The sequence below is a fragment of the Symphalangus syndactylus genome, chromosome 5 (assembly GCF_028878055.3).
Source record: "Symphalangus syndactylus isolate Jambi chromosome 5, NHGRI_mSymSyn1-v2.1_pri, whole genome shotgun sequence".
In the NCBI taxonomy this organism is placed as follows: Eukaryota; Metazoa; Chordata; class Mammalia; order Primates; family Hylobatidae; genus Symphalangus; species Symphalangus syndactylus.
Window position 1 is genome coordinate 15,248,375 of NC_072427.2, and position 27,155 is coordinate 15,275,529.

Genomic DNA, 27,155 nt, shown 5'->3' on the forward strand with positions numbered 1-27,155 from the left:
CATCAACCTCAAGCTCTGTCCCTTTACACTGTCTCTGTTTCCTTCCTATCTGAATAAAAGTGATAAGACTGAATGTTGCATTGCATGATTATATTGTGGTGTTTGCATTTAACATCTCTGTGTGACCTCTATTTCCACCATTAGAATAAAACTCATTGAGTGCCAAGACTTTGTCTCCTTGTATTGCTATAAACCGGAGGAGTACCAGGTGCGTGGTAATGTTCAAACATTTTTTAAAAGAATAGATGAAGAGTTTAATTAACAAATGAATGCCTTCTCCTTCACTGAGAGTTGAAGGAGACCAACTGCTGGACACTAAGCAGGGTTGAGCCTTCAATGTTAACAATATACTCACAGATCTTTTTCTTCCCCAAGTGAGACAGTTCTAGATGAAGATCCAATAAAACATAATGCTCAAGAGAAGCAAACATTCATCCTTCTAAAAGCTCAGAAAAATAGGACAGCAGCACCCAGATATTTTTGTCACCTGGCCAAGGGACATTTCTTTATTTTCCAAACTGATTCATTCATTTCCAGGAAAAAAATAACAAAATAGCCTATGATTGACACTTGAATTTGGGAGTGGAGATTTCTCTTACTGAATTCCTTTCCTGGGCCATCAAGTAGGAGTCAAGTATAAAGACATCATTTTCAGTGAGTTTCTTTTTCTTTTCTCTGTCTCTTTTTTTTTTTTTTTTAATGAGACAAGGTGTCACTCTTCCACCCAGGCTGGAGTACAGTGGCACAATGATAGCTCACTGCAACCTCCATCTCCTAGGCCCAAGCAATCATCCCACCTCAGCCTCTCGAGTAGCTGGAACTGCAGGCATGCACCACCATATCTGGCAAATTTCTTTTGTATTTTGTAGAGACGGGTTTCACCATGTTGCCCAGGCTGATCTCAAACTCCTGGGCTCAAGTGATCCTCCCACCTCAGCCTCCCAAAGCACTGGGATTACAGGCATGAGCCACCACAACCAACCAGAGTTTATTTTTAAAACAGAGAGAGGATGGGGAAAAAGAGAACTGAGTTAGCAGCACTCAAAACATAAACAGCCTTTTTGCCAGCTGAGGTAGGATAGCTTGACCTTAAAAGTCTACCATAAAAAACACTGGGTGAAAGAAATTTGTAGTCTCACCTGAGAAAATCTGTTCCCGAATCATTATTGAGCAATCAGTTTAGTAATAATAACAACCACAATCAACAATAATAATAACTTAGATATCTTGAGCACTGATTAGGTGCAGGTACTGTTTTAGCCATGTTAAATGGATTAACCTCATTTAATCCTCAAAATAATCCTATGAAGTAGATACTATTATTATCTCCATTTTGCAAACAAGGAAACCAAGGCACAGAGATGCCAGGCAACTTTCCCAAAACCACACTGCTAAGAACTGGCACAGCAAAGACTCAAATCCAAGCAACTGACTGCAGGGCCACGTTGCTTCGTCATCTCACTGCAGCTATAGTTCACTGCAAATGCCAGAAGGGAAAATGGCAGAATATAAAGTAACAAGAACTAATCATTGTTGAGGGGGCAAAAAGTGCTGGTTGCTTTACACCTGTATTATCTCATTTAGTCCTCACAGCACTGTATTACTACTCTTATTCTACAGATGGAAACACTGAGAATTAGAGGAGTCATAACTTGTCCAAGGTCACTAGCAGATCGATGACATATAGGACATACCCAGTTGCCAAACCCTAGAGGTTGGACTCCAGTGCCCACATCATTATCAGCACACCATGTTCCCTTTCTGTTGGAAGCAGTCTGGTGTTCCAAGCAATCTATAAGGTGCTTGATGACACAGAGAGCAGCCTGTGCATAGCATGACCTCCTTCCCACAAACGAGGCGTGAGAGAAAGGCAGTATGGTGTGGCAGAATGGGTGTAGACTTTGAAGTCAAATAGACCTGGGGTCAAACCCCTGCTCAACACTTACGAGCTATGTGACCTTAGATAAAACTCTCTGAATCTGTTTCTGCATGTTTACACTGAAGGACAAAGATCATCTAACCGACATGGTGACTCTGAAGATTCCATGTGACAGCGTGTGGAAATTCTGGCCTCATGAAATCCTCAAATCATCCAGCCCCCTGGATCCATTTAGACACTCATTTTCTTGACCACAAAGAGGGTCCCACGAGTGCACAGGAAGTCCATCTATGTTCAGAGGGTCTGCCTACTCCTCTTGGGCTGAGTCACAGCATCTTCTGGACAGACACTAAAAGCAAAATTACAAAAACCTGGACTCCCCAGATTAAGACCATATTCCCGCAACTCCCAGCATTTACCCTAGGAGCCAGCAAGAGCTGCAACCATACTGCAGCTCTGTTAACAAGGCTGCCAGGCACCACGGTGCCAGAGAGACCAGCAGGGCATGAAATTATTACCGACGTTGCCAATTTGGACTCACAGGGACCCAGGGTTTCAGTTGGGAATACTGCAAAACAAATTAATGTCTTGGAAATGTTTACATCAGTTGCAGATGGTTTTGTTTTGTTTGGGGTTTTTGGTTTTAGTTGGTTGTTTGTTGGTTGGTTGGTTGGTTTTGTCCTTTAAAAAAAATCTACTATTTATACTTAAAAGCAGGTAGCAGAATTTTTTAATATGAAAAAGAACTACACTAAAATTATGTCGGTGTTTAAAAACTCTAGGTGATATCCTTGCTTCTCAAGCCCTTTCTTCTGTTTGCATATACTCTGTCTCTTTTGGTGCCTTCATGACTATATCTGACACAGTTCTAATCATTTTAAATGGCCCTTTAGTTAAACACAAACGTGTAAAGCCATTTTTAAGAGCCCCCAGGGACAATTCTTTACGCAGATGTTCTTGATTTTATATCTCAATTTTATTTACAGTGGCCCTAAATCAGGGGATTGCAAACTGCAGCCCGCAGGCTAAATCTGGCCCACTGACCATTTTTTGTAAATAAAGTCTAATTGGAACACAGTCACGCCCATTTGTTTACGTGTTGTTCGAAGCTGCTATTGTGCTACAGTGACAGAGTTGAGTGGTTGTGACAGAGACCATCTGGGTCTGCAAAGTCTACAATATTTACTATCTGGGTCTTTACAGAACTGTTTGCTAGCTCTTGCTCTACAGCAAGTATTGGGGACCTGAATTGCACCAGGTATTTCATAGAGACTGTCCCTACAGTAACCAAATAATTCTCTGTGTTTGTTAATGCCTGTTTGTTCAACTACATGCAAATTATTTGAGAGACAAAAGCTATTTTCTTCCCAGATCCTGAGCGCAGAGTCTAGCACAAGGTAAACCAATAAAAAATATTTGTTGAATGAAGGAGCTGAATTGCTAGATAGATTTTGAGCTCTTGAGGGTCATAAGCATGTCCTGGTCTTGAATGAGAATTTGACTCATAGTTAGTTCTCATAACTACATGTTTGCTGCACAATTAATTTCACAGACTCTAAATTTAGAGGGTAGATACATTTTGCAGGACATTTGGTGACTAAAGACAAATGCTTGTCCATATGATGATGAATCTTTTCTACATCACACCATTTGTGCACATCCTGTCTCTAATTTCACAAAATCTCTCTGCCTCAGCCTGATGCTGATGCTTGGCTCTGATGGTACTGATCTCTTAATTGATTTGCAAAGCTGGTCCTCTATCCTGCAGAATCCATCTGTGCTTCACAACATGGTTCCCAACAGCCTGCAGGGACTCCACTGGTGTGCTCAAGCCCATCATTCATCCCCAGGGTATGTGGGCATTCAGCCTACTAACATTTATGTACATGAGAAACCAGGAACAGACACCATCAGATTCTGGAAAGACACAGACAGAAGGACCAAGTGGAAGGGACCAGCCAGAGATCTCTTCCCAAATGTATTTGTCATTTGGACATGGAAGAAGGTTTAATTTGCCACTCCCACATTTGCCACTCCCAAAATGTATTTGTCATTTGGACATCGAAGAAGGTTTAACATGAAGAAGAAAGAAATCTGACTCTCAAGGGGGCAACAAGATCTGGAAAGCAAACTAAGAGCTCAGAAGTCAGATAGACCTCAATAGAAACCTGAGCTCCAATACGTATTAGCTGTGCAAACTTAAGCCAATCAATTGATTTCTCTAAGATAAAAGTTCCTTAACAGCAAAATGGGTACATTGTGATATACTTAAAGTACCTAATAGTGACAGATACTAGATAAATTTTACTTCTCCTTCCCTTTCATTGGAGGGATCATTGGAAATTTCCACTTACCTAGCATTCCTTTTTTGGAACTGGACAGACACATGTCCTTCTCTGCACTGGGCAGGGCAAAACTCACCACGAACACTTCCACCCCATCGGCCATCAGGGCCAAACCCAAGACGAAAAAGAGGATCCACTGGAAGCGGCCATGGCCACACTCATCCATGATGGTCTCGTACTGGTGGGCCAACTGCTCCTCATCTTCCAGCCTCTCAGCCATCAGGTCTGTCTGGCCCCGAAGGCTGTCCATTCTGGAGGGTGCCATCTTGGCCTGCTTGGCCTTGACATCATCTGGGTGAGGGATTCCCTGGTACTCGCCCTCATAGATCTCATCTTCCTCATCATGGCCTTCGGTGACATCACTCTGTGCATCTTCTTCTGGGTTGGACTCATTGCCACGGTAATAGCCATCACTGGGAGCATAGCCCCCATAGTTGTCCTGATACTTGTAGTCATCCATTCCTTGGTTCTGCAACTGCCTGCTTGCCTCTTGAGCTATATCCCTCCCTCTGTGGTAGAGGTTTGGGCTATTTCAATAACCATCATTCATTATGTAGTTCAAATGTGAAATATGTTCATGTGACTTCTTAGGTGAAAGTCACACTCGTTTTCTCCCCTCTTTATCTCTCAAATCAACCAGATTTGTGCAAAGACGACCTAAATATCCTTTTGCACTCGATGTCTGTTGGAAGTCTGGAAAGTTTCAAGCCCTGGTCTCCTTCAGAGACTCACAAGTGTTGTGTTGGGAAGTGTTGATTAGAAATGGATCCAGCTGTTTTTCTTGACAGGTAGTGAGCAGGACTTGGCAGACTGCGTGCTGGCCTGATTTGTCCTGCCACCGAAGGTTATGCTCTGAGAACAGAGAGAAGGGATAGAGAAGAATGTTACAAAGGTTGAAATTCTAACAAAATACTCTCAGAATTAAGCCAATATATTTGGTAATGCCAATGCCTCATGTGTAAGGTGGGAGAAATCTTGATCAGACATTCAAATTTCTATCAACTGAATGAGGATTGAATCAGTGAGACTGGAGGCTAAGGGAGAAGGAACCGAGGTCAGAGAGGCCCTTTGAAGCTCTAATTGACCCATGAAATGGGTGCAGCAAACCAACACGGCACATGTATACATATGTAACGAACCTGCACGTTGTGCACATGTACCCTAGAACTTAAAGTATAATAATAAAAAAAAATAAAAATCTTATGCAAGAATGAAATATAAAGTGGTCAAGGGATTTTCACTCTAAGACAATTTTGTGTTATGGATTTTCTGTTAGAACTTATCAAGCCTTTGGCAATAGTGGAGGTTATTACAGCTGTTTCTGCTACGAAAATGCCAGCTTTTCTAACTTTGTCATGAAGTGGCTGTACAATTTAACATCTAGAAATGTATGGCAAAAAAAAAATAGCCAGAAACATTTTTCTTGAATCCCAGCTTACTTTTGAGACTCAGCATTGTGGTTCAAAGGCCACTCTGTCCTCATATGAGGCTTAAACAGGCAGGAACAGGGGGCTGAGGATACAGCCAGACGACCTGGGTCTGAAACTCAGTTCTGCTGCATAATGGTCCATGTGACCATGCACACATCTTTCCAAGCCTCAATTTTCTCCTGTATAAAATGGGATAACAATAGTACTTAATTCATAAGGTTGTGCATAAAGTGCTTAGAATAGTGCCTGGTCTGCACGGGTAAATACTATTTAAGCCTTGACATGAGTGTTGCTTTTTTTTTTTTTCCCCCTAGTTCCAATTTTGGACACCAGGAGGCAATGTTGTCTAGAGCCAAGATCTCATCCTAGATCCCAATTCCAATCAGAGTACCTCTGTTGACTCCCTTGCACAATGGATTCTCACTGTGCCTAGAATCTCAGGTTTCACAAGGCTTGGGGCCACCATTTATTGTGGCCTACTGTGTGCCAGAAAATGTGCTAAGTGTATCACATCTCTTATCTGTAATTCTCACGACAGCAAAAGAAGAAAGAAAAAATATCTGTATCTTAATTTGAGAGATAATTAAACTGTCTCAGAGTGGGTTAGTAATGAGATCAAGGTCACAGCACTAGGACCAGGTCACTGGTCCCAAAGCCATCTCTTTCCAATGTCCTCATGATTCCCAAATGCTGTCCTGAGGGACTGTCACATTAAATCACCTGGGGAGCTTTAAAAATACAGATTCCCAGAGCGTAATGAAGAAGGGCTGGTTCGAGCTCAGAAATCCAGATTTGCACACAGCTCTCTCCAAGTGGCTCTGAGGCCCCGCCTCACTGAGTAGCTCCTCAGGGCTAGGCGTCAGCCCCTCCTACACCCCCTACCCCAGTGCTCCCAGCTGCTGGACCCTCTGATAGGGATAATGCTCGGACTTCACACATTGAGGCTACCAGAGACTCACGCCCCAGGTCAAACCACCTGCCCACAGTGCAGACCCCATCAATCTTTACAGGTCTCCCTGTCACATCTGAAATCCACTGTCCTTTCAGCATGCTCAGCAGATGTCACCTCACAAAGGATTGGATACACTTGTCCTCACCATGGCTACTTGACTCCTCCCTCTGCCCACAGCCCATCCCTGGGCCCTCTGCCCCACACCTGCTTCCTGGCCCACCTGGTCTTCAGCCCTGGACAGACTCCAGCACTGAAACCCATCTGACTCAGACAACACAATGCATTTCCTTCTGAGAGGATGGAAACCAGTGGTTCTCAAATATTACAGGGTGAAGCACCACTCAGAACATGGGCAGCTCAACAGAAATGCCAATTCCAGGACCCCTCCCTGAAAGACACTGAGTCTGCAGGATAGGGGCAGGGCCTTGCAATCTGCAGTTTCCACCAACAACACAGGGAATCCAGGACTGCACTTCGAGAAACAGTGCCAAAGAAGCCAGCAAGAAATACTTACTAAGAAATGATTCGCACTCTACGCTTTCCGGTTCTTCACCATCTCCAGTAAATAAATTTCTATTAGACCACGTTGGCCTGAACCATGTCAGATTAATATTCTAAACGTGTTTTTATTACATTTATTAGGGACCACCGGAGGAATATAAGTCACATGTAAACAGCAGGAGAGTTTGCAGAGCGCTATAAAAACATGGAAAGAATGCCACCTGACTGAGATCTGGTGTGTTATTTCCATCCTGGGGGCCCTATAACAACGTCGTGAACCAGAAATGATAGATTTGCAATTCCAAAAGCACTTGTGGGACTCACCACCCAGGGCAAAGTTTCTGGGAGCTGCTTTGCAGAAAGAAGAGGATCTTTGTCCAAACCAACTCCACTCACCTGATTCAGTTAAAAGAACTGCTGTGAATGTCAAGTGCAGTGGAGTAAAGGGGAATCACTGTCCAGTGAGTTTTCATTTCTATTTCATTTGAGAAATACAACTATTAATCATTTTCAATGGTACTGGCTGAATTGTGTCCCTATAGCATGAAGGTATGTTGAAGTTCTGACTGCTGGTACCTCAAAATGTGATCTTATTTGGAAATAGAGTCTTTCCAGAGGTAATCAAGATGAGGTCATTCAGATGGGTCCTAATCCAATATGACTGGTGTCTTTACAAAAGGACACAGAGACAGACATGCTCAAAAGGAAGACAATGTGAAGACCCAAGACAAATGCCACCTACAAGCCTAAGGCTTCCCAACCTGCAACAGATTCTCTCTCACAGCTCTCAGAAGGAATCAACTGTGTTGACACCCTGATTCTGAACATCTAAGCTCCAGAGCTATGAAACAAATATTTTTTATGAGAGACCCAGGAAACGAATACATTCAACAAGCCTAGTGTTTATCAAACAACAATATCAAACAGCTATGATAAAACAACCACAAGTACAACTGAATTGAGTACTAAGGTGAGCATTTTATAAGCGATACCTCATTAATTCTTACAGCCAATAGTAAAACAAGATTATTCTCTTTATTTCACAGATTAAGAAACTGAGGATTAAGAAGACTGAAGAATGTGTCCAAATTAACACAGAGAATCACTATCGGGCTTGGATTTGAAATCCATGTTCAAACAGAATGTTAGGGATGATACAGAGTGAAAGAAACTAAGATGCCAAGAAGATAAGTCAAGATCACACGCTGAGTCGCTGGCAGAGCTCACATTGACATTGAGCTTCCAACTCTTTGGTTAGGGTTTGCTCACCCATCCTCAACAAACGTGTCCTGGGATCTTGATGCTGAAGGCATTACAGGACTAAGACATAACTTGATCCCCATTCTCAGAAGATCTACCCCTCATGAGAGAGTTAGATTAAAACAACACAAAGCATCGTGTGGTAATAAAAATTACAATCTTGATTATTAATATTTATTTATTGAATACTTGCCTTGAGGCTTCATGTCAGTTACTGTGCTAAGTTTACCATGTGCTTTACATCTTTTAACCTGCACAACGACTGTATGAGGTGGGACTATTATTGCTCCCACTTTACAGAAAATAAGACTGAGGCTGAAGAACTTAGATAGATGACACACGGCCACAGATATTTGTTCTCCAAGGGGTTCCAAAGGAAGGAGGGATCCTAGGGGCTGGGATCTGCTGAAATAGTATCCTAAAGGTAGTGGGGACGTCCAAGGGCAGGAAAGGGCTCAGAGAAACAAACAATGGAGAGGAAGGCACGGCAGGCTGGAGGACAAGGCTATGCAGAGGCATGGAGGCAGGATAGCTTTGCTTGTCTTGGCAGCAATGAAGAGACCAGGTGGCCTACAGCAGTTGATCCAAGAGTGGGAGGTTATGGGAGATATGATGCAGAAGGAAATAGAAGTCGGTCTGAATACCCTGCTCAGGGTTTGAAATTTTCTTTGAGAAAAGAGAGCCAGTGAAGGTTGTTAAACTGGACACAGCAGTGCAGTGCAGCAGGGCAGGGCTCTGGAAAGATCCTCCTGGTGGGGATGTGCTCCTGGTTTTTTTTTTGTTTTTTTTTGTTTTTTTGAGACGGAGTCTTGCTCTGTCTCCAGCCAGGCTGGAGTGCAGTGGCACAATCTTGGCTCACTGCAATCTCCTCCGCCTCCCGGGTTCAAGGGATTCCCCCGGCTCAGCCCCCCAAGTAGCTGAGACTACAGGCGCGCACCACCATGCCTGGCTAATTTTTTTGTATTTTAGTAGAGATGGGATTTCACCATGTTGGCCAGGATGGTCTTGATCTCCTAACCTCGTGATCCGCCCGCCTTGGCCTCCCAAAGTGCTGGGATTACAGGCGTGAGCCACCGCGCCCGGCCAACTGCTGGTTTTTAATAAAAAATCTAACGACAATGAAACCAGGTAGAAGCTTTCATGTATGCGTGAGTGTGTGTGTGTGTGTGTGTGTGTGCGCGCGCGCGCATGCTTGGTAATAGTCCAGAGGTGAGGTGAGGCCTGGACAAAGGTGGTGGCCATGGGGCTGGAAGGACAGACACATGGGGACTCCCACAGGAGAACAAGTGGTGCATTTCCTATCAGGTGAGAAGGAAAGGCCAAGAGTGATTAGAACAATGATGACCCTAAGGAGCCAAATTCTGGGCTGGAAACCTTTCCAGCATCCTATAATTCCTGTGTAATTAAGATTAAAAAAAATATATTTTTTCAGGCTGATCCACCTTTTTGGTATGATTATGGGATGTACAACAGAGACTCTGGTCTCGGAGGGTCCAGGTTCCAATCCTGACTCTGCCACATCTACTACCTGCGTGCAAGCTACTAACTGCTCTGTGCCCCAGTTTCCTCATCTGTAAAATGGTTATAGTAGGGTCATTGTGAGAATTCAGTTGAGATCATCCATGAAGAGTGCTCAGCACACTGTCTGGGTCAGATGTGATCAATTTAAATCTGATCTAATAGCTATTATTGTTGTTGTCATCATAATTATTGTCTGGGCACGAGGGCTCACACCTGTAATCCCAGTATTTTAGGAGGCTGAGGTAGGAGGATTGCTTGATTCCAGGAGTTTGAGACCAGCCTGAGCAACATGGTGAAACCCTGTCTCTACAAAAAAAATACAAAAAGGCAGCCAGGCATGGTTGAACACACCTGTAATCCCAGCTCCTCAGGAGGCAGAGGAAGGAAGATCACTTGATCCCAGGAGGCGGAGGTTGCAGTGAGCCAAGATCATGTCACTGCACTCCAACCTGGGTGAAAGAGAAAGACCCCCGTCTCAAAAAAATAAAATAAAATAATAAAAACGAAAAATAAAAATTATGTTTATTATCTAAGTATTGACAATTAAAATGTGGCCAAGTTTTAAGCTTGAGCCCAGCCTCATGCCCCATGAGATTTGGGGCCCATCAGGGCTGGGCTAGGAAACCAAGTACAGAGAAAAACAAACTAACATTGAGTTACTCATAAAGACAACTACCTCCCATGCTGCTAACCTCTTAAGCATCCTCCTTTAACTTTGACATTCTATTAGCCTCTGCATCTATGCTATATGACTCAAAATCATTGTGCAGCAAACTCTTGCTGATTACTAAATACCACAGAGAACAGAGTTAAAAATATTACAATCAAATGATGTAATGCTTCCCAAAATCTGTTCTGTAGAACATTAGGCCTTTAATATTCTCTTTTCAGTGAGAATTCCAAGAGCAAGTAAGTTTGGGAAACACTGCATCTTCTATTCACTCTTCTCTTTCAGAAATTCACAATGCACATTGCTATATTAAAGGCTATGAGAAGACCTGAATAAAAACCTGCTTAACCCCACAGTAAGATACCACTACACATCCATTAGAATCACTCTAATCAACAGACAGACAATAGCAAGTGCTGGCTAGAATGTGATGAACTGGAACCCTCAGAAACTGACAGTGGGCATGTAAAATAGCCTTTGGAAGATAGTTTGGCAGTTTCTTAAAATGTCAAACATACACTTACCAAATAACCCAGCAGTTCCATTCTGAGAATCTACCCAAGATAAATAAAAATATATGCCCACACAAAGACTTGAACACAAATGTTAATAGCAACATTATTTATAATTGCCCCAAACTGGGAACAGTGCAAATGTCCACCAGCTGATGAATGGATAAACCAAGTGCAGTGCAATGAAATACTGATTAGCAATAAAAGAGAAACAAATTACTGACACAAACTACAACCTGGGTGAACATTATGTCAAAGGAAAGAAGCTAAACACAAAAGACCACGTGTTGTATGATTCCATTTATATGAAATATCCAGAATATGCAAATCCATAGACAGAAAGTAGATTATTGGTTGCCCAGAGCTGTGGGTGACAGTGGGGAATGATTGTAAGTAAACTTGAGGCAATTCAGGGGCGTGGGGAGGGTGTTGATGGGAATGTTCTAAAACTGGATTATAGTGATGATTGTACAATTTTATGAATTTACTAAAAATCATCGAATTAAACACAATGAGTGGATTTTATGGTATATAAAATATACCTCAATAAAGCTGCTGCCCCATCCCCCAAAAAACTATTTAACCTATTAAAATCCGTGTTTCCCACTATCATGGGCTTCTTTTTCCTTGGAATCCTCATTAACATCCATGGAATATAGGCTGCTCTAAATAAAGATCTTTTTTCACTAGAATCTAAGCTCCATTCATCCCAGGATTTTGTCATGTCTTGAAAACCCATTTGGCAAGCATCCTGGAGTCTATTTGCATGAGGGACCAAGAGCTTCCTATTGGAAGAGAGAATTACAGAGCACATCTTGGTCATAAGCCCAGTGGATTACTGCTGAAAGGAAGGATAATTCTGAACCTCTGCACCAGGCTGTGTCCAATCTTGACGGTGTATCAAGAGCACAGAATGTGCCCAGGTGCAGTGGCTCATGCCTATACTCCCGGCACTTTGGGAGGCCAAGTTGGGTGGATCACCTGAGACCAGGAGTTTGAGACAAGCCTGGGCAACACGGAGAAAGCCCATCTCTAAAAATCGTACAAAAATTAGCTGGGTGTGATGGTGCACACCTGTAGTTCCAGCTACTAGGGAGGCTGAGTTGGGGAGGATGGCTTGAGTGGCTTGAACCCGGGAGGCGGAGGTTGCAGTGAGCTGTGAGCATGCCACTGCACTCCAACCTGGGTGACAGGAAAGACCATGTCTCAAAAAAAAAAAAAAAAAAAAGAAAGAAAGAAAGCCCAAAATATAGCAACTCTGGTGTGAACAATAACAAAAGATGGTCCCCTTAGCCAAGACACCAGTATCCTCAGGGCCCACCCATAGAGAGCTGAGCACATCTGGTGGTCCCTTTAGCAGGAGTCAGTAGCATCTGTGACTTCACTTGCAGTCGGCTTTGACAAGAGATTCACCCCAGTGAGTCAGGGCAGAAGAAGAAAATGGCAGACATCCCATGCTTAGAAGGACTGGATACCCTTGGGTACTCCTGGAACTATTTGGCAGGAATTTGGTGGACACTGAGGCATTATAGGGACAAAGCCTGAGAAAATGTTATTTGAGAACCTTATTGTAATTCTATTTTATATAAAGAAAGAGAAGAATCAACACACTCAGACGGGTACTAATGAGACGTTCATATGTGTCAGCTTTGTGGAAAGGAGTGAGGTTCCAGACACACTCCCCCGAAATTTGGCACCTTGGTATTTGAGAAAACAGCAGAAGCGGGAGGGGCTTTCTGTCCTTCCCCTTGCCCTTCACCCCTGAAGCAGATTGTAAAAATGTGTTCTGACTTTCCCCTAAAGTAAGTCATAAAATCTGCATTCCAGAGATGCCCACCCTACACCTAAAGGAAAAGAATATCCTCGTCTCTGAAGACACAGGGACACAGAGACGGACCTGAGCAGACAGCAGACGGGCCTTGGTAAATTCCCCAGCTCATTCTCATGAGACCACGCCCTTTTGTCCTCCAATCATACTGCTGCACAACTGTCCAGAACAATAAACGGTTCTCCTGGTTTCTTGGGGAGTCTTCATTTCTGAAGGCTCCCACGTCACATAAACCTTTTATTAAATAAATTTGTCTGTTTTTCTCTTGTTGATCTGTCTTTTGTTATAGGCGTCTCAGCTACGATCCTGGCAACGATAAGAACGAATACCTTTTACTTTAGTTCCCATCCTAACTGAGATGGTCACAGCAATAGTGAGTACTGAGTGAGGGCACGGGACTCCGTACAAAATAGAGTCTTTTGTGTTACAGAAAGTCCACTGGACTACTGGAGACAGGACCTGAATCATAGTCCCATCCCTGCCATAAAGGCATTGAGGGAGCCTGAATGAAGTCACTCACCTTCTGAGGTTCTCATTTCCTCGCCTCTCAAGTGAGGGACTGTTCTGGACGATTTCTAAGACTGTGTCTAGCCATCTGACTCAATATTTTCTCATATATCTGTGAAAATGCTTTGAAGCATCTAAGTAATATATATTAACAGAATTATTATTATGTCAGAATATGACAGGATAATGTCTCTTTCCAGTTAAGAGTAACATTTACAAACTGATTAGCCATTTATTTTGGCAATTTGGTGGTTGTTTATTCTTTTCTATTATTATTACACTTTAAGTTCTAGGGTACATGTGCACAACATGCAGGTTTGTTACATATGTATACGTGTGCCATGTTGGTGTGCTGCACCCATTAACTTGTCATTTACATTAGGTATATCTCCTAATGCTATCCCTCCCCCCTCCCCCCAAACATTTAGAATTACTCCAAGAGGTCCCATGGCATTGCACATGTATTTCTATTATCATATTATACTGGAATTATTGGTGTCTCTCTGTTTATGTGTCTCTCTCTGCCAGGAGATTGTGGGCAGATCCAGGATAGATAAAGCACTGAATTTTACTTATCTTTGAGTCACCAGAACCAGAGTCTTGAACATAGAAGATTCTCGAAAAATGTTTGCTTAATGAACACAGTTAATAGTTATTCAGGGCCAGGCGCAGTGGCTTACACTTGGAATCCCAGCACTTTGGGATGCTGAGGCAGGCAGATCATTTGAGGTCAGGAGTTCAAGGCCAGCCTGGCCAACATGGCGAAACCCCATCCCCACTAAAAATACAATAATTAGCCGAGCGTGCTGGCACATGCCTGTAATCCCAGCTATTCAGGATGCTGAGGCAGGAGAATCACTTGAACCCAGGAGGCAGAGGTTGCAGTGAGCTGAGATCGTGCCACTGTATTCCAGCCTGGGCAACAACAGAGCAAGGCTCCGTCTCAAAAAAAAAAAAAGTAGTTATTCAGTGCCTCGCTGATGTTGAAAATGGCCCTTGAGACAGAATGCCCCTGCCTTGAATAAATAGATGAACTGGTTTAATGCTATGCTTTACTTTTGTTAAAAAAAAAAAAAAAAAAAAAAAAAAAACAAGTTAAATTGCCAGGCACAGTGGCTAGCACTTTGGGAGGCCGAGGCAGGCAGATCACCTGAGGTTGGAAGTTCGAGACCAGCCTGACCAACATGGAGAAACCCCATCTCTACTAAAAATACGAAATTAGCCGGGCGTGGTGGCACATGCCTGTAATCTCAGCTACTCAGGAGGCTGAGGCAGAAGAATCACTTGAACCCGGGAGGTGGAGGTTGCCACGAGCCGAGATCGCACCATTGCACTCCAGCCTGGGCAACACAGCAAGACTCCAACTCAAAAAACAAAACAAAACAAAAAAGACAAGAAAAGAAAGAAAATGTACAAGTTACATTAAAAGTTCAGTTCTTTGGGCACACACAGAGCCATTTACTTTCTCACTTGCCTGTAGTCCTTCTATTTACATCCACAAGTTCCCAGCTAAGATTGCTGGGGGTGCAGTGGTTCTACCAACTGACTGCTTGAGTTACTTGTTATCAACTTCCTGACCATAAAATGTGTTTTAACCACCTGCGATGCTTCCTGAAATACCCTGCTTGATGTTTCTGGGGTAGATTACATCAACCCGTGGGCTGAGAATTCCAGGGCTTATTTGGCTGGCATGGGAGAGAGTGTTCTCTGAGGCTTCCAGCAATTGCTGCACTCGCCCCACTTACAACAGTGTCGGTTCATGCGTATTACATTAAAAATACTTCTTTCTTCTCAGTTGAATCATCCGTCTATTTTCTATTTTGTTAAAACAGAAAGCTAGTTTTCAAGGTAGGAGAAACGATTGGTTATGAAACAAGAACCAAACCCTGCGAATTTTTTTACTGGAGAAAAAAACAAATACTTTAATACCAAATACTTCAAAGTAACATCAGACTTAGTTTGAATTTTCATAATGGTTTTTAGTTTTAAATACAAATGCAGAACAATAATTTATGGAGAAGCATGTTTGTCAAAACATTATTTATTACATCAACCCTTGAAAACAGCCATATGTCACATAACAAGGGTTAGGTAAATAAATATTAAGATATGTATACAGCTAAATCTTATGGGAATATAAGAAACATTTTTTTGAATGACTTTTTAAGAAAAAAAGAGAAAATGATGACACTATAATACCAGGTAAAACTGCTAGGTAGATCATGTATTTATTGTTATACTAATAGTATCCATAATATTATATGAATATGCATTTATACTATGCAAATATTTCTGGCAGGATGATCAGTTAAGATGTTAATGTTTGCCTATTACCCCCTGAAACTCGTATTTTCTCTCTTTCTCTGTTCCTCTGTGTTCCAAAACCAAGCCCGTATTTGTTTTCTAGTGTGGTCCTTAAACCACCTGCAGGAGAGAATCACCCGGTGTTAGCTAAATGCAGGCGCCTGGCTCCCATTCCAAAACTGCTAAAACAGAAGGAGAGAGAAATCCGCTTTATCTCCAAGCTCCCAAGGTAAATTTTGTGCTCACTCAAAATCAAGAACCTCTGGCCTAAGCTCTTCTTACCCCAGAAAACAGTTTCGTTGTGATTCAAGTGCAAGGCCAAAGAAGACCTCTCCCAAGCCTTCAGATAGTTAATTAGCTCTTTGCAGGAGCTAAGCTGGTAGGGAAGGGGATGAGGGGCTGGTGCTTGGACTTGTGGAGATGCCCAACCATGAGGACAAAGACTCCTGGACGAAGGAACGTGAGCTCTCCGAGAGGAGACAGAACCTGTCCCTCCTGCAGGCAGCGCTCCGGATGTGGGATAGCTATGGGATGCCTTCGAAGGCCGTTTACCCTGCAGCCCTGGGGTCAGCAACAATGGTCCCAGCCTGCAGTACGACTGGTAAACAGAATCAAGAATCACTGAGCAGCGTCTCTTGTAGTTTATCCAAAACAGAACTGCCTGGCAGATGGCAGAAGGCTTGCTCCTGAAGGCAGCATTGAGGAGCAGAAAGAACGAGGAGAACCACTGTGGCTATAGTCATGGACTAAGGAGTCAAGCACACCCCCCACAACCGTTTGGGGACCACTTAAATAAGTGAGCCAGTGGAATGGGGAAGGAAGCCCTAACAAAGACCAATTATGGGCAGCTGGCCAATCCTACTTTGATTTGATTTCATCAGGAAAACAATTGTTAATGATATTTCTTGCCATACAGTGGCTGCTGTAAAGCGAATTCTTGTCCATTGCATTTCTTTACAGATACCAGCTCTGCCACTCGCAAGCTCTATGAATCAGAGCAGGTTTCTGAACATTAAGCTTCAGTTTCTTCATGTGTGAAATGAGGATAATAAGGATTCCTATTCATTGCGTTGTTATGAGAATTAAATGAGTTAACATTTTCGAAATGCCTGGCACAGTGTCCATCACCAAGAAAGAGCTCAATAAAAATAGGTATTGTTACATAAACACACACACAGATATGCCTTTCTATGTATTCCCTGATTCCTGCAGAGATGCATACCACACTCTAAAGGACGGCAAGACCCTTCACTTCACTCCACAAGCAGCAAATCTGAGGCCTTCTTGGGTGAGACCCTCTGGTTTTTTAGCACTTCCACTCTGCTGGAACCCTGCCCTGAATCCCCATCCGCAGGTTAGTGTCACCACTACCCCACTCCACCAGTCCATGCCAGCTCCCTCCTCTACAGATCCGGACCCGGTCCACTTCCCAGTAGTCATGAGCTGATATTTTGTTCCCATATGACTGATTTCCAAGTTAAGTGTTTCCCAAAGTGGGAGATGCTACCTTTGATGGTATCTGACATGACTTCAAAAGGTGTTTGAACATACCATTCAATAACATTGCATCACATAAAGAAACGGTGATTCCATTTTCAGGGTTCTTTTAATCCCTTTTGATTGTCAAGGAAAAAGCCTCCTTTTAGGGGCCAGCACAGCTCTACCACTTCCTTGCTAACTTGTTAATTGTCATTTTTAATGAAATGAAAACAAGACTAAGGTTCAGAGCCTTTAAAAGGAACAGTATCTGGCTACCGTCAATAACATAACACTGTATTATTTTTACTGTCTTTTTTTTATAGTAACCCTATATTTATAGGAGTGGTATAGTATCTTTACTAAATGAATGCAGTCAGTTAATAAAAATGACCTGAATTTTTAAAATTAAGTAATTAAGTAAGAGGAGTACAGGAGGTGGTATATGATCTTTGCCAGGGACATGGTAAAAATTTTTGAGGATTACAGATGAATTATGGACATTTGGCAAAGACCACCCAGACAGGAAGTGCTGCCTTCGAGGTAGAGAGAAAGTAGCACTTTCTGAGTTGAGCACTTTAAATTTATCATCTCATTTCAACTTCACAACAGGAGCAGATACATATCTTTACCTTTGTATTCCATAGATAACTAAGGCTCAGAGAGGTTAAGTCACCTGCCAAGGTCACACAGCTAGTAAGTTCAAGAGTCAGGATTCAAACTCACCTCCTATACCAAACTGCCTCCACCACACCCTTACTGCATCTCCCACTGCCAGATAGGTATCTCACTGGAAAGTAACACCAGCTTGAGGAAAAGTTAAATGTGCCCACGAGTCTATTGGTCCTATTGGGAAGCCAACTTAGAGCCCCATCCTTGGCATCCTGACTTCCTCTATTCTCTCTTTTTTATTTTTTATTTTTGTTTATTTATTTTTCTGACACAGGGTCTCACTCCATCACCCAGGCTGGAGTGCAGTGGCACAATCTCAGTTCACTGCAACCTCCACCTCCCAGGTTCAAGCGATTCTCTTGCCTTAGCCTCCCAAGTAGCTGGGATTACAGGTGTGAGCCACCACGACCAGCTAATTTTTTTTTTTTTTTTTTTTTTTTTTAGTAGAGACAGGGTTTCACCATGTTGGCCAGGCTGGTCTCAAACTCCTGGCCTCAAGTGATCCACCTGCCTCGGTCTATCTTAGTGCTGGGATACAGCACTGACCTTATAATGAGGTCAGGAGTTTGAGACCAGCCTGGCCAATATGGTGAAACCCTGTCTCTACTAAAAACACAAAAATTAGCTGGGTGTGGTGGTGGGCACCTGTAATTCCAGTTACTCAGGAGGCTGAGGCAGAAGAATTGCTTGAACCCAGGAAGCGGAGGTTGCAGTGAGCCGAGACTGCGCCACTGTACTCCAGCCTGGGTGACAGAGAGAGACTCCATCAAAAGAAAAGAAGAAGAAAGAAGAAAGAGAAGAAGAAAGAGAAGAAGAAAGAGAAGAAGAAAGAGAAGAGGAAGAAGAAGAAGAAGAAGAAGAAGAAGAAGAAGAAGAAGAAGAAGAAGAAGAAGAAGAAGAAGAAGAAGAAGAAGAGGAAGAAGAGGAGGAAGAGGAGGAGGAGCAGGAGGGGGAGGAGGAGGGGGAGGAGGAGGAGGAGGAGGAGGAGGAGGAGGAGGAAGAGGAAGAGGAGGAAGAAGAAGGAAGAAGAAGGAGAAGAAGAGTTTAAGCCAGTAAGCCAATGGCAGAATTGACTGTGATCCTGATGACTGCCATAGCTATCATCAAATGAATCATCAAAGAGAAGGCCACACACCCATGATCCCCTTCTCATGAGGTTGACAGACTCTGCCTGCTGACACTTCTAGCTTTTAAATTCTGAGACTAGCAAGGAAGGAAGTTCTGAGAATGAGCCCTTCACTCCATTCCACTGGCACTGCCTTAGCACAGCTGTCACCTCAGTTCCCTGACACCATCAGCCCCCTCCTCATGGCCTAAACTCTCTTAGTGGCTTCAAAACTACTGCCGTTGATTTGGCCATACAGGACCCTTGCTGAATGACACCCTGCCCACCTCTCCAACTTCATTTTCTCCTTTTCTGGATGTCCCTCCCTAGGGGTGTGGCCCTACTTCACTGTCTTCATCACAGTCAGGCATCGATTCCTCCAACACTCCCGGGGCACCTACTGCCTGGAGGGTGCTGGGAACACCCAGGAGAATAAAACAAGCTCCTGCCCTCATGTCCCATACAGTCCAGTGAACAGATATTTTAATAAGCCTAAGAATAGACTTTCTATAAAGAAAGGGCCCTCTCTTCACACATAAGATATTCTCTAGCTTCTGGTTCATTCGAACCTTTGGAGGTAATCAAAAACAGTAAAAACTCAAAGCTGGCATGAAACGGAGGGGATGTATTGCTCCAATAGGGGACACTGGCTGGAAACTTCATCTCTTCCTAAAAGACTCAAGAAACTTTGTGGATACAGATGTAGGAGTTAACGAGGTTAAGGAAGGCTGGGAGATGGGCAGGCTAGAAGAGATGATATCAAGGATTCAGGATCATTCCCCAACACACCGCAGATGCAAGTCTGAGAGCAGCTGGCAGGCTAGAAAAACCACCTCTTTATGTCTCAACTTGCCTCTGCTCTGACTTTAGCCTTTCTTGAAACTACCCTGCCCTTTGCTGCATTCTAGCCTTGCAATAACCCAGCCATGGAAATTCCCTGTCCTCTAGGATTGCCTGCCGTCTGTACTCTCTGCAGCTTAGACCTAACCACTTACTGCTTGGTTCGGGACCCCAGTCCCTGCTGCCCAGTTATGGCTCCACCTCATAGACTATCAGTCTACAGCTCTCCCGGCCTCTGGAAACCTCCCCATCATTTCTCACTGGGGAAATTACCAGTAGTGGCCTCATAGATTATCTTGCAGTCCCATCTAGTTCCCCGAAATAATAATTTGTGTTTAAATTCACCTCAGTGTGTTCCAATTCCTATCTCCATCTCCTAATTATCCTGCCATAGACTCAGCCCCCGGGTGTCATTGGCCCTGTGGTTCTCTCCTGCCTGGAACTCACAAGCCCCACTCCAGCAGATCCCTGCTCTATAATTAGTCCCCCTCCATCTCCCCATCCTCTTCCCCAATTCAGCTTAGGCAAATTATAAACTTTGTAATTAGAAAAGGGTAACATGTTACCAGGAATGCAAACATATTTAGTGCTAAAGCCTAGTGTTTTGTGCAGTTCTGGGCTCTGCTCCAAATCCTGGAGTAATGAAGAAAGACAAGGAGAAAGGAAGAAACCCTTTAATGAACTTGAAGTTTACGTCAGGAGCGTCTCACTCACGATCTCATTTAATCCTCTCAAAGACCTGAGAATTTGGGTTAGGTAACAGGAGCTGAGAGAGGCCAAGAGATTTGCCCAAGGTCATACCCCTGGAGAGAGGCAGAGCCAGATTCAAACCCAGGTCTCTACCTGGCTGTCTCTGCAGTCATATCTGGGCTTCCCCATATATTACAGAATATCACATATTATCTCAGTCTGGCACCTGACAGGCTCAGCTAATAGTGTGATGAAATTCCTCAACATGCCTTTTCAACTGTTTGGCTTTCCTATTCAAATTACTCCTACATATTTGGCAAGGAAAGATTTCAAATAATGTCAACACTCGAAAAACTCTGCTTAAGCCATCAAAACTAGTACTGCCGGCCGGGCGCAGTGGCTCACACCTGTACTCCCAGCATTTTGGGAGGCCGAGGCGGGGGCATCACCTGAGGTCAGGAGTTCAAGACCAGCCTGGCCAGCATGGTGAAACCCTGTCTCTACTAAAAATACAAAAATTAGCTGGGCGTGGTGGCATGTGCCTATAATCCCAACTAGTTGGGAGACTGAGGCAGGAGGATCACTTGAACCTGGGAGGCAGAGGCTGCAGTGAACTGAGATCACGCCACTGCACTCCAGCCTGGGCAACAGAGCGAGACTCTGTCTCAAAAAAAAAAAAAAAAAAAGTACTGCCACGGTCACCCATTGTAATTGATGGCTAGCTGGTAAGCCACTTGAGGACAGAGTCTATCTCTGACTCCTCTGTCGCCTATGTAGCAGGAAGCAGGACCTGGCACTGATAGGCACATAAGAAATAGATTATTACCAAAGGAAAAGAAGAAGATCGCGTTCCTGCACAACTGAAGCCAAGAATAGTGGAAACCCACATAGTCCATTGTGGCATCATTTAAACCATCCGTGGATACCGAAATGAACTCCAACACTGTTATGTTTTGGAGTCCTGAATGGAGCAGAAGAAGGAGATGAGTGTGAGTGAGCCACCCAGCTGGGTGACAGGGAGAAGATCATTTTTTTAAAAGATGCATCTTCATTGCCCTCCTATTGCTAAACTGCTTTCTTACATAGAGGGTTGTCATATACAAAGAGGGGGAAAGATGAATTTTTGAGAAGACCTGGCAGGAATATTTTTGTAGGCTCCTCAACAGCTACTAGACTCATCCTAGAAACAGATGGCACATCACTGCAACATGCTGCATGAAGGACAATTCCTGCATCAGGCGTCATCCGGGGTCCACCCTCAGAGCTGCCTGCTGCTGTCATCCGGAGTCTTGAAACCAAATACATGATGTTTTCTGTGTTCCATGAATATGAAACTGTCATTAGCAAAATGATCTTTAGCAACTTTCACCTCTAAAATCAACTAACATCATGTTGTTTTATTTTCAAGGGTGGGGGGAAAACACTTTTCTCTTCATCATAAATCACAAAGCAATGATTCCTCCTAGAGATATAAGAAAAAAGAGGTTATTTGCAAGCTGTTGTGCATATAAATAGAGGTATAGACACATGAGTTTTTGCAAAATGCAGAGGGCTTAGTGGTATCTGCTGGGGAATTTGAAACCAGGCGCTCAGACACCACTAGGTTTCTACGACTTCGGGAAAGCTCCAGCTGTTTCCACTGAGATCACAGACGAGGGTGAGACTGTCGATATTGATGGGGTGCAGAAAATGTTACCCAAAAATATGGCACCTTGGAAATTGAGAAAACAGCAGAAGTAGGAAGGTCTCTCTGCCTTCTCTGACCCCCTTCTCCCCTGAAGTGGCCACAGACAGTAGAATTCCGCTTGCCTCTTCTTCCCTGATGCAGGCAATAAAACCTGGGAAAGTCACTCTCTGACCTTCTTCCTCACTTCTCCCCTGAAGGCCCTCATGTGACAGGTGTCCTGCCCTATACCTGAGAGGAAGAATTATCACACAGGATGTCAAGAAGAAACTGAACAGGCCTTGTTAAGTTCCTCCCCAGTTTATTACCAATAGAGCATGCTCTTTTGCCCTCCAATCATACTTCTGCATGACTGTCCATAAAAATACACAGATTCGCCGGGCGCGGTGGCTCACGCCTGTAATCCCAGCACTTTGGGAGGCTGAGGTGGGCGGATCACGAGGTCAGGAGATCGAGACCATCCTGGCTAACACGGTGAAACTCCGTCTGTACTAAAAATACAAAAAACTTAGCCGGTCGCGGTGGAGGGCGCCTGTAGTCCCAGCTACTCCGGCTGCTGAGGCAGGAGAATGGCGGGAACTCGGGAGGCGGAGCTCCAGGTTGACTCTGACCTGGGTGAAAGAGCGAGACTCCGTCTCAAAAAAAAAAAAAAAAAAATGTTGTTATCCTATTCAGCACCTCCATTTTTGCCTAGATAAATGGTCCTCATTTTTCCCCACACTGGGAGCACTGATCACCATTCTTTGGTGGAGCTCTGCTTCCCTGATGTTGGCTCTCACACTTCATGCTTGAACAAACTCTTTTAACTGGATCCTGAGCTTTTTGGTTATTTTAGGTCGACACTAGAGAAAGGAATCACGTGCATTGTACCAAGTCAACAAAGCTTTCTAGAAGAAAATGAGACAAAAAAGGAAAAAGAGCAGCAGAAATAAGGACGATAAACTTCTTTCTAAACAACAGTGAGTCTGTAATCTTTTAGCACATGCTTATTTCAGAAAACAAAAACAGCAGCTCAGGCTTCAGCATCAGACCAACCTGGATTTGAATGCAAGCAAAGACCTCATGCAAGTTAGGTCTTTCAACCTGTTTTCTACCCTCTCTCAGTCTCAGTTTTCCCATCTGTAAAAATTAGCTCACAAGGTGGTGGTAAGAAATAGAAGAAAGTACGTGGGCCAGGTGCATTGGCTCACACCTGCAATCCCAGCACTTTGGGAGGCGAGGTGAGCGGATTGCTTGGACCAGGAGGTTGAGACCAGTCTGGGCAACATAGCAAGACTTCATCTCTACAAAAAATTTAAAAATTAGCCGGGCATGGTGACTCATGTCTGTAGTCTCAGCTACTCAGGAGGCTGAGGCGGGAGGATCACTTGAGCCCAGGAGGTTCAAGGCTACAGTGAGCTGTGACCAAGCCACTATGCTCTAGTATAGACGACAGAACGAGACTCTGTCTCAAAAACAAAAAAAAGAAGAAGAAAAGAAATAAGTGGCCAGATAAGCACTGGTGGATGTGTGTAAATCTCAAAAAAAACTACCTACTATCATCAACTCTCAACTCATTACAAATGTGGGTTAAATTTTCTTCTAAACAAAGAAATAAAGGCATCATCTTCATGTGCTATCTAGTAGAATTTTCTACACTGCCTATTACAGTAGCACTAGCCGCAGTTGGCTATTGACAACTTGAAATGTGACTCGTGCAACCAAAGAACTGAGTTAAATTTTAATTAATTTGGATTTGTAAAATAAAACTGTAAATTAAGACCCCGAGCTCTCCAGACCAGATGGACTCCCTGTGGCTAATAGAGATGCTCTAAATTTAAAAGCAGAACCAGGTGGACATAGCAGGGTGAGAGGGAGCAGGGTGAGAGGGAGCAGTCCCGCATGCCCTACCAGAGCCAGGGTAAACTGCAGTTGGAAGCCTCCCATCCCCAGCCCACTAGTAGTTTGAAAGAAATATCTGACAGAGACTTCTTTTTTGGGGCTTGGAAACCACCCAACCAGGGCTCAATTATTTCAACTGATTAGAACTGAACAAGTTAGAATCCTTCATTTGCATAAATGGACCTGATTGAGAACCTAGGCAAGAAGGTTTCCTATTTAAGCCAGGTTGTCTCCCTTTGGTCTTCTGAAAGCACTTTAACTTGTATTAAAGGCTGTGCAGAGAGAGAGAGGGAGAGAGGGGGAGAGAGGGGGAGGGGGGAGGGGGGAGAGAGGGGGAGAGAGGGGGAGGGGGGAGGGGAGAGAGGGGGAGGGGGGAGGGGGGAGAGGGGGAGGGGGGAGAGGGGGAGGGGGGAAGGGGGAGAGAGGGGGAGGGGGAGGGGGGAGAGAGGGGGAGGGGGGAGAGGGAGAGAGAGAGAGAGAGGGAGAGAGAGACAGTAGCTCCCCCTTCCTCCACAGATCTCATGGTCTTTTGTTTACAGATTTAACACGCGGGAACTTGACAAAAGTCTCCCGTTTGTTAGGACAGACCTCACACTAGACTCCACGTCTCCATATTCCAGGGCTTTTTCTACTGTATCCTCCATTTTTCTCAAAGAAAATGCCCAGATGAAGGAATCCAGATTATTTTTATTTTCACTAAAAGCAGATGAAACCCAAGCTAAACCGTAACAAGATTGCCACATTTAGAAAACTTGAAAATAGAAACTTAATAGTGTTTGAATAAAGATATAAAGGCATTTCATCACAAAGGCTTAAGCTGTTAACTTTTACAGTTATTTGCATTTAAATAGAACACTCTTGATGCTTTTTAAAATGCTTCAATACATAACGGGATTCTAATGGTAGGATTCCAGGCGGAGAGGGAATCCCTACCTTTTCATTTCAATGGTACCAGGCTTATGCCTGCTGACCTCGACTATTCCAAAGGCTTGCCCCATTTGGTTCTGAACCACCTTGACCACAGGGGATGGCATAGAACCTGTGGACACCTCAGGGGTTGGACAGCCAGGCCAAGCCCCTACTTGGGGAAGTCCGCAAAGAGAAAGGCTTGTAGCTCAAGTCCAATCCTAAATCTTTACAGGAAAGCAAAGACTCTCAAACGATGGCATTTGTTCTGTACTCAATGGGCACTGGACTCACTAGAGGTTCTTAGGCAGGGAACTAACTGCTGGATTAAATAATGCAGTAATAAGACTGTCATCCCAAGAATTTACAAAAAGTTTACTCTGGTGGCTACTGTGATATCTACCCAGCCCCACAAACACACCCTTAGGGCTGGAGCCCTCACTCCTCAGCTGCTGGGAGTGTAAGTGGTAGTCAGTCATTCCCAAGGGTTGCCTGAGAGTAAAGAGAGGGCCTTACCCAAGATCACACCTCTTCCCAGAGCAGCCTGAAGCCAATGACTAATTACTGTGGGGATAAAAAAGCCAGGCCCATTGACCCAACTCAGGCCAACTCTCCAACCTTTCCAGCTTCAGCACTCCCTAGAGTGTTGAGACTGCAGTGCCACTTCTCTCTCTGGCCAGTCCTGTTTCTTTCATCACCGCCCCACCCCCACACACAGGTGTTGATCCCCAGAGCATTAATCCAGTGCGCTCATCTCCCTCTGCCTCGCAGGGAACCCAGGTAGCACAGGTACTATGTGCCAGCCACTGTTCTCAGCTTTTTATAGGTATTTACTCTTAGAGGTAAGTATTATTATCTTCATTTTACAGATAAAGAAACTGAGGCTAAACAGAGATCAATCATTTTTCCAAAGATACCCAGGTGGCCTTAGGAGATCTTGTGAAAATAAGAAGATGTGATGTTGGTAAATAAACATAATAGTGACTAATACAGAGTGAGTATTCAACTCATTCATTACTCTTTTTCATTCAGTCTTCAAATATTTACCGAGCATCTACTATGTGCTAAGCACTATTCTTAGCACTGCAGAAACAGTAGTGGACAAAGAACACAAAGTCCCTGATCTCATAGAGCTAACCTTCTGGTGGAGACAAGGCAGGAAATATACAAATAAACAAGTAAATGCATTATCTCATGTGAGTGCTAGGCAGGAAAATAATGCAGGTTAGGGAAGACCAAAGGTGACGGGGGCAGGGATGGGTCTATTTTATGTGGGGAAGTGAGGAGAGATCTCACGATAGGTGACATTTGAGTAAAGAAAAGAAAGAAGCAGGGAGTGAGCCGTGTAGATATTTGAAGAAAGAGGATGTTGAGTAAAGGGGGCAAAGCACAAAGTCAGAAACAGTGAAAGATGCTGAACAGAGGTGACGTGCTCTGGCAAATTTTAAAGGGATCACCTGGCTGCTATGTTGAGAATAGATTTGATGGGGTTGGGGAGTGGGAGGCCAGGGACGAGGAAAGAGGCAGGGAGGCCAAATAGGAATCTCTTGTTATAACCCAGGCCATACATGGCAGTGGCTTAGACCAAGATGGTTAGTGATGGGAGTGGTGGAAACTGTCAGATCTATACTGCAGGTAGAGCTGTCTGGATTTGCAGACGGATCCAATAAAAGATGTGACAGCAACAAAGGAAAAGTCAAGGGTGACTCCCAGATTTGGAGCCTGAGCAGTTGGAAGGATGGATTTGCCATGAACTGAGATGAAAAGACCTGTGGGAAGAGCAGCTTTGGCTGAAGACCGGGTGGGATCAGGAGACAGGGAGTCATGGAAGTTAGCTATTATAGGCAACAGAGTTCAGGGAGAAATGGCACTGCACACGGCTTATGAAGAGATTCTACAACCAGGCTACCCAGAGCTGAGTCTCAGCTTTGATGCTATTAACTGTGTGACCTTGGGAAAGTCACTGTACTTCTCTGGGCTTCATCATTCTCATCTGTGATATAGGGAAAACACCTGTACTGACCTTATCAGGTCATTATGAGGCTTAAATGAGTAAATACATGTAAAAGTATCTAGAACAGTGGCTCCCATGCAATCAGCACCATATTAGTACTTTAAAATTCCAGTGAGGTTCCCAATGGATGTAACACTTGAGGATTTGTACATAGTACAAAGAGGCACCCAAAAAGGGT

At 43.9% G+C, this 27,155-nt stretch overlaps 1 protein-coding gene across 18 annotated transcripts in view; it reads right to left on the reverse strand.

Annotated features, from left to right (window-relative positions):
- SV2B (synaptic vesicle glycoprotein 2B) overlaps positions 1–27,155 on the reverse strand; it is a 188,440-nt gene that overhangs the window by 65,358 nt on the left and 95,927 nt on the right. For 16 of the 18 annotated variants that reach the window (XM_063640102.1, XM_063640104.1, XM_063640103.1 and 13 more), the window contains one exon: positions 4,234–5,076. In XM_063640102.1, the coding sequence (XP_063496172.1) occupies positions 4,234–4,684 (451 nt within the window). In that variant the 5' untranslated portion in view covers positions 4,685–5,076. Of the gene's footprint in view, positions 1–4,233; positions 5,077–5,663; positions 5,834–27,155 lie in introns of all 18 variants that reach the window. The other 2 variants (XM_063640097.1, XM_063640098.1) reach the window with 1 other exon arrangement.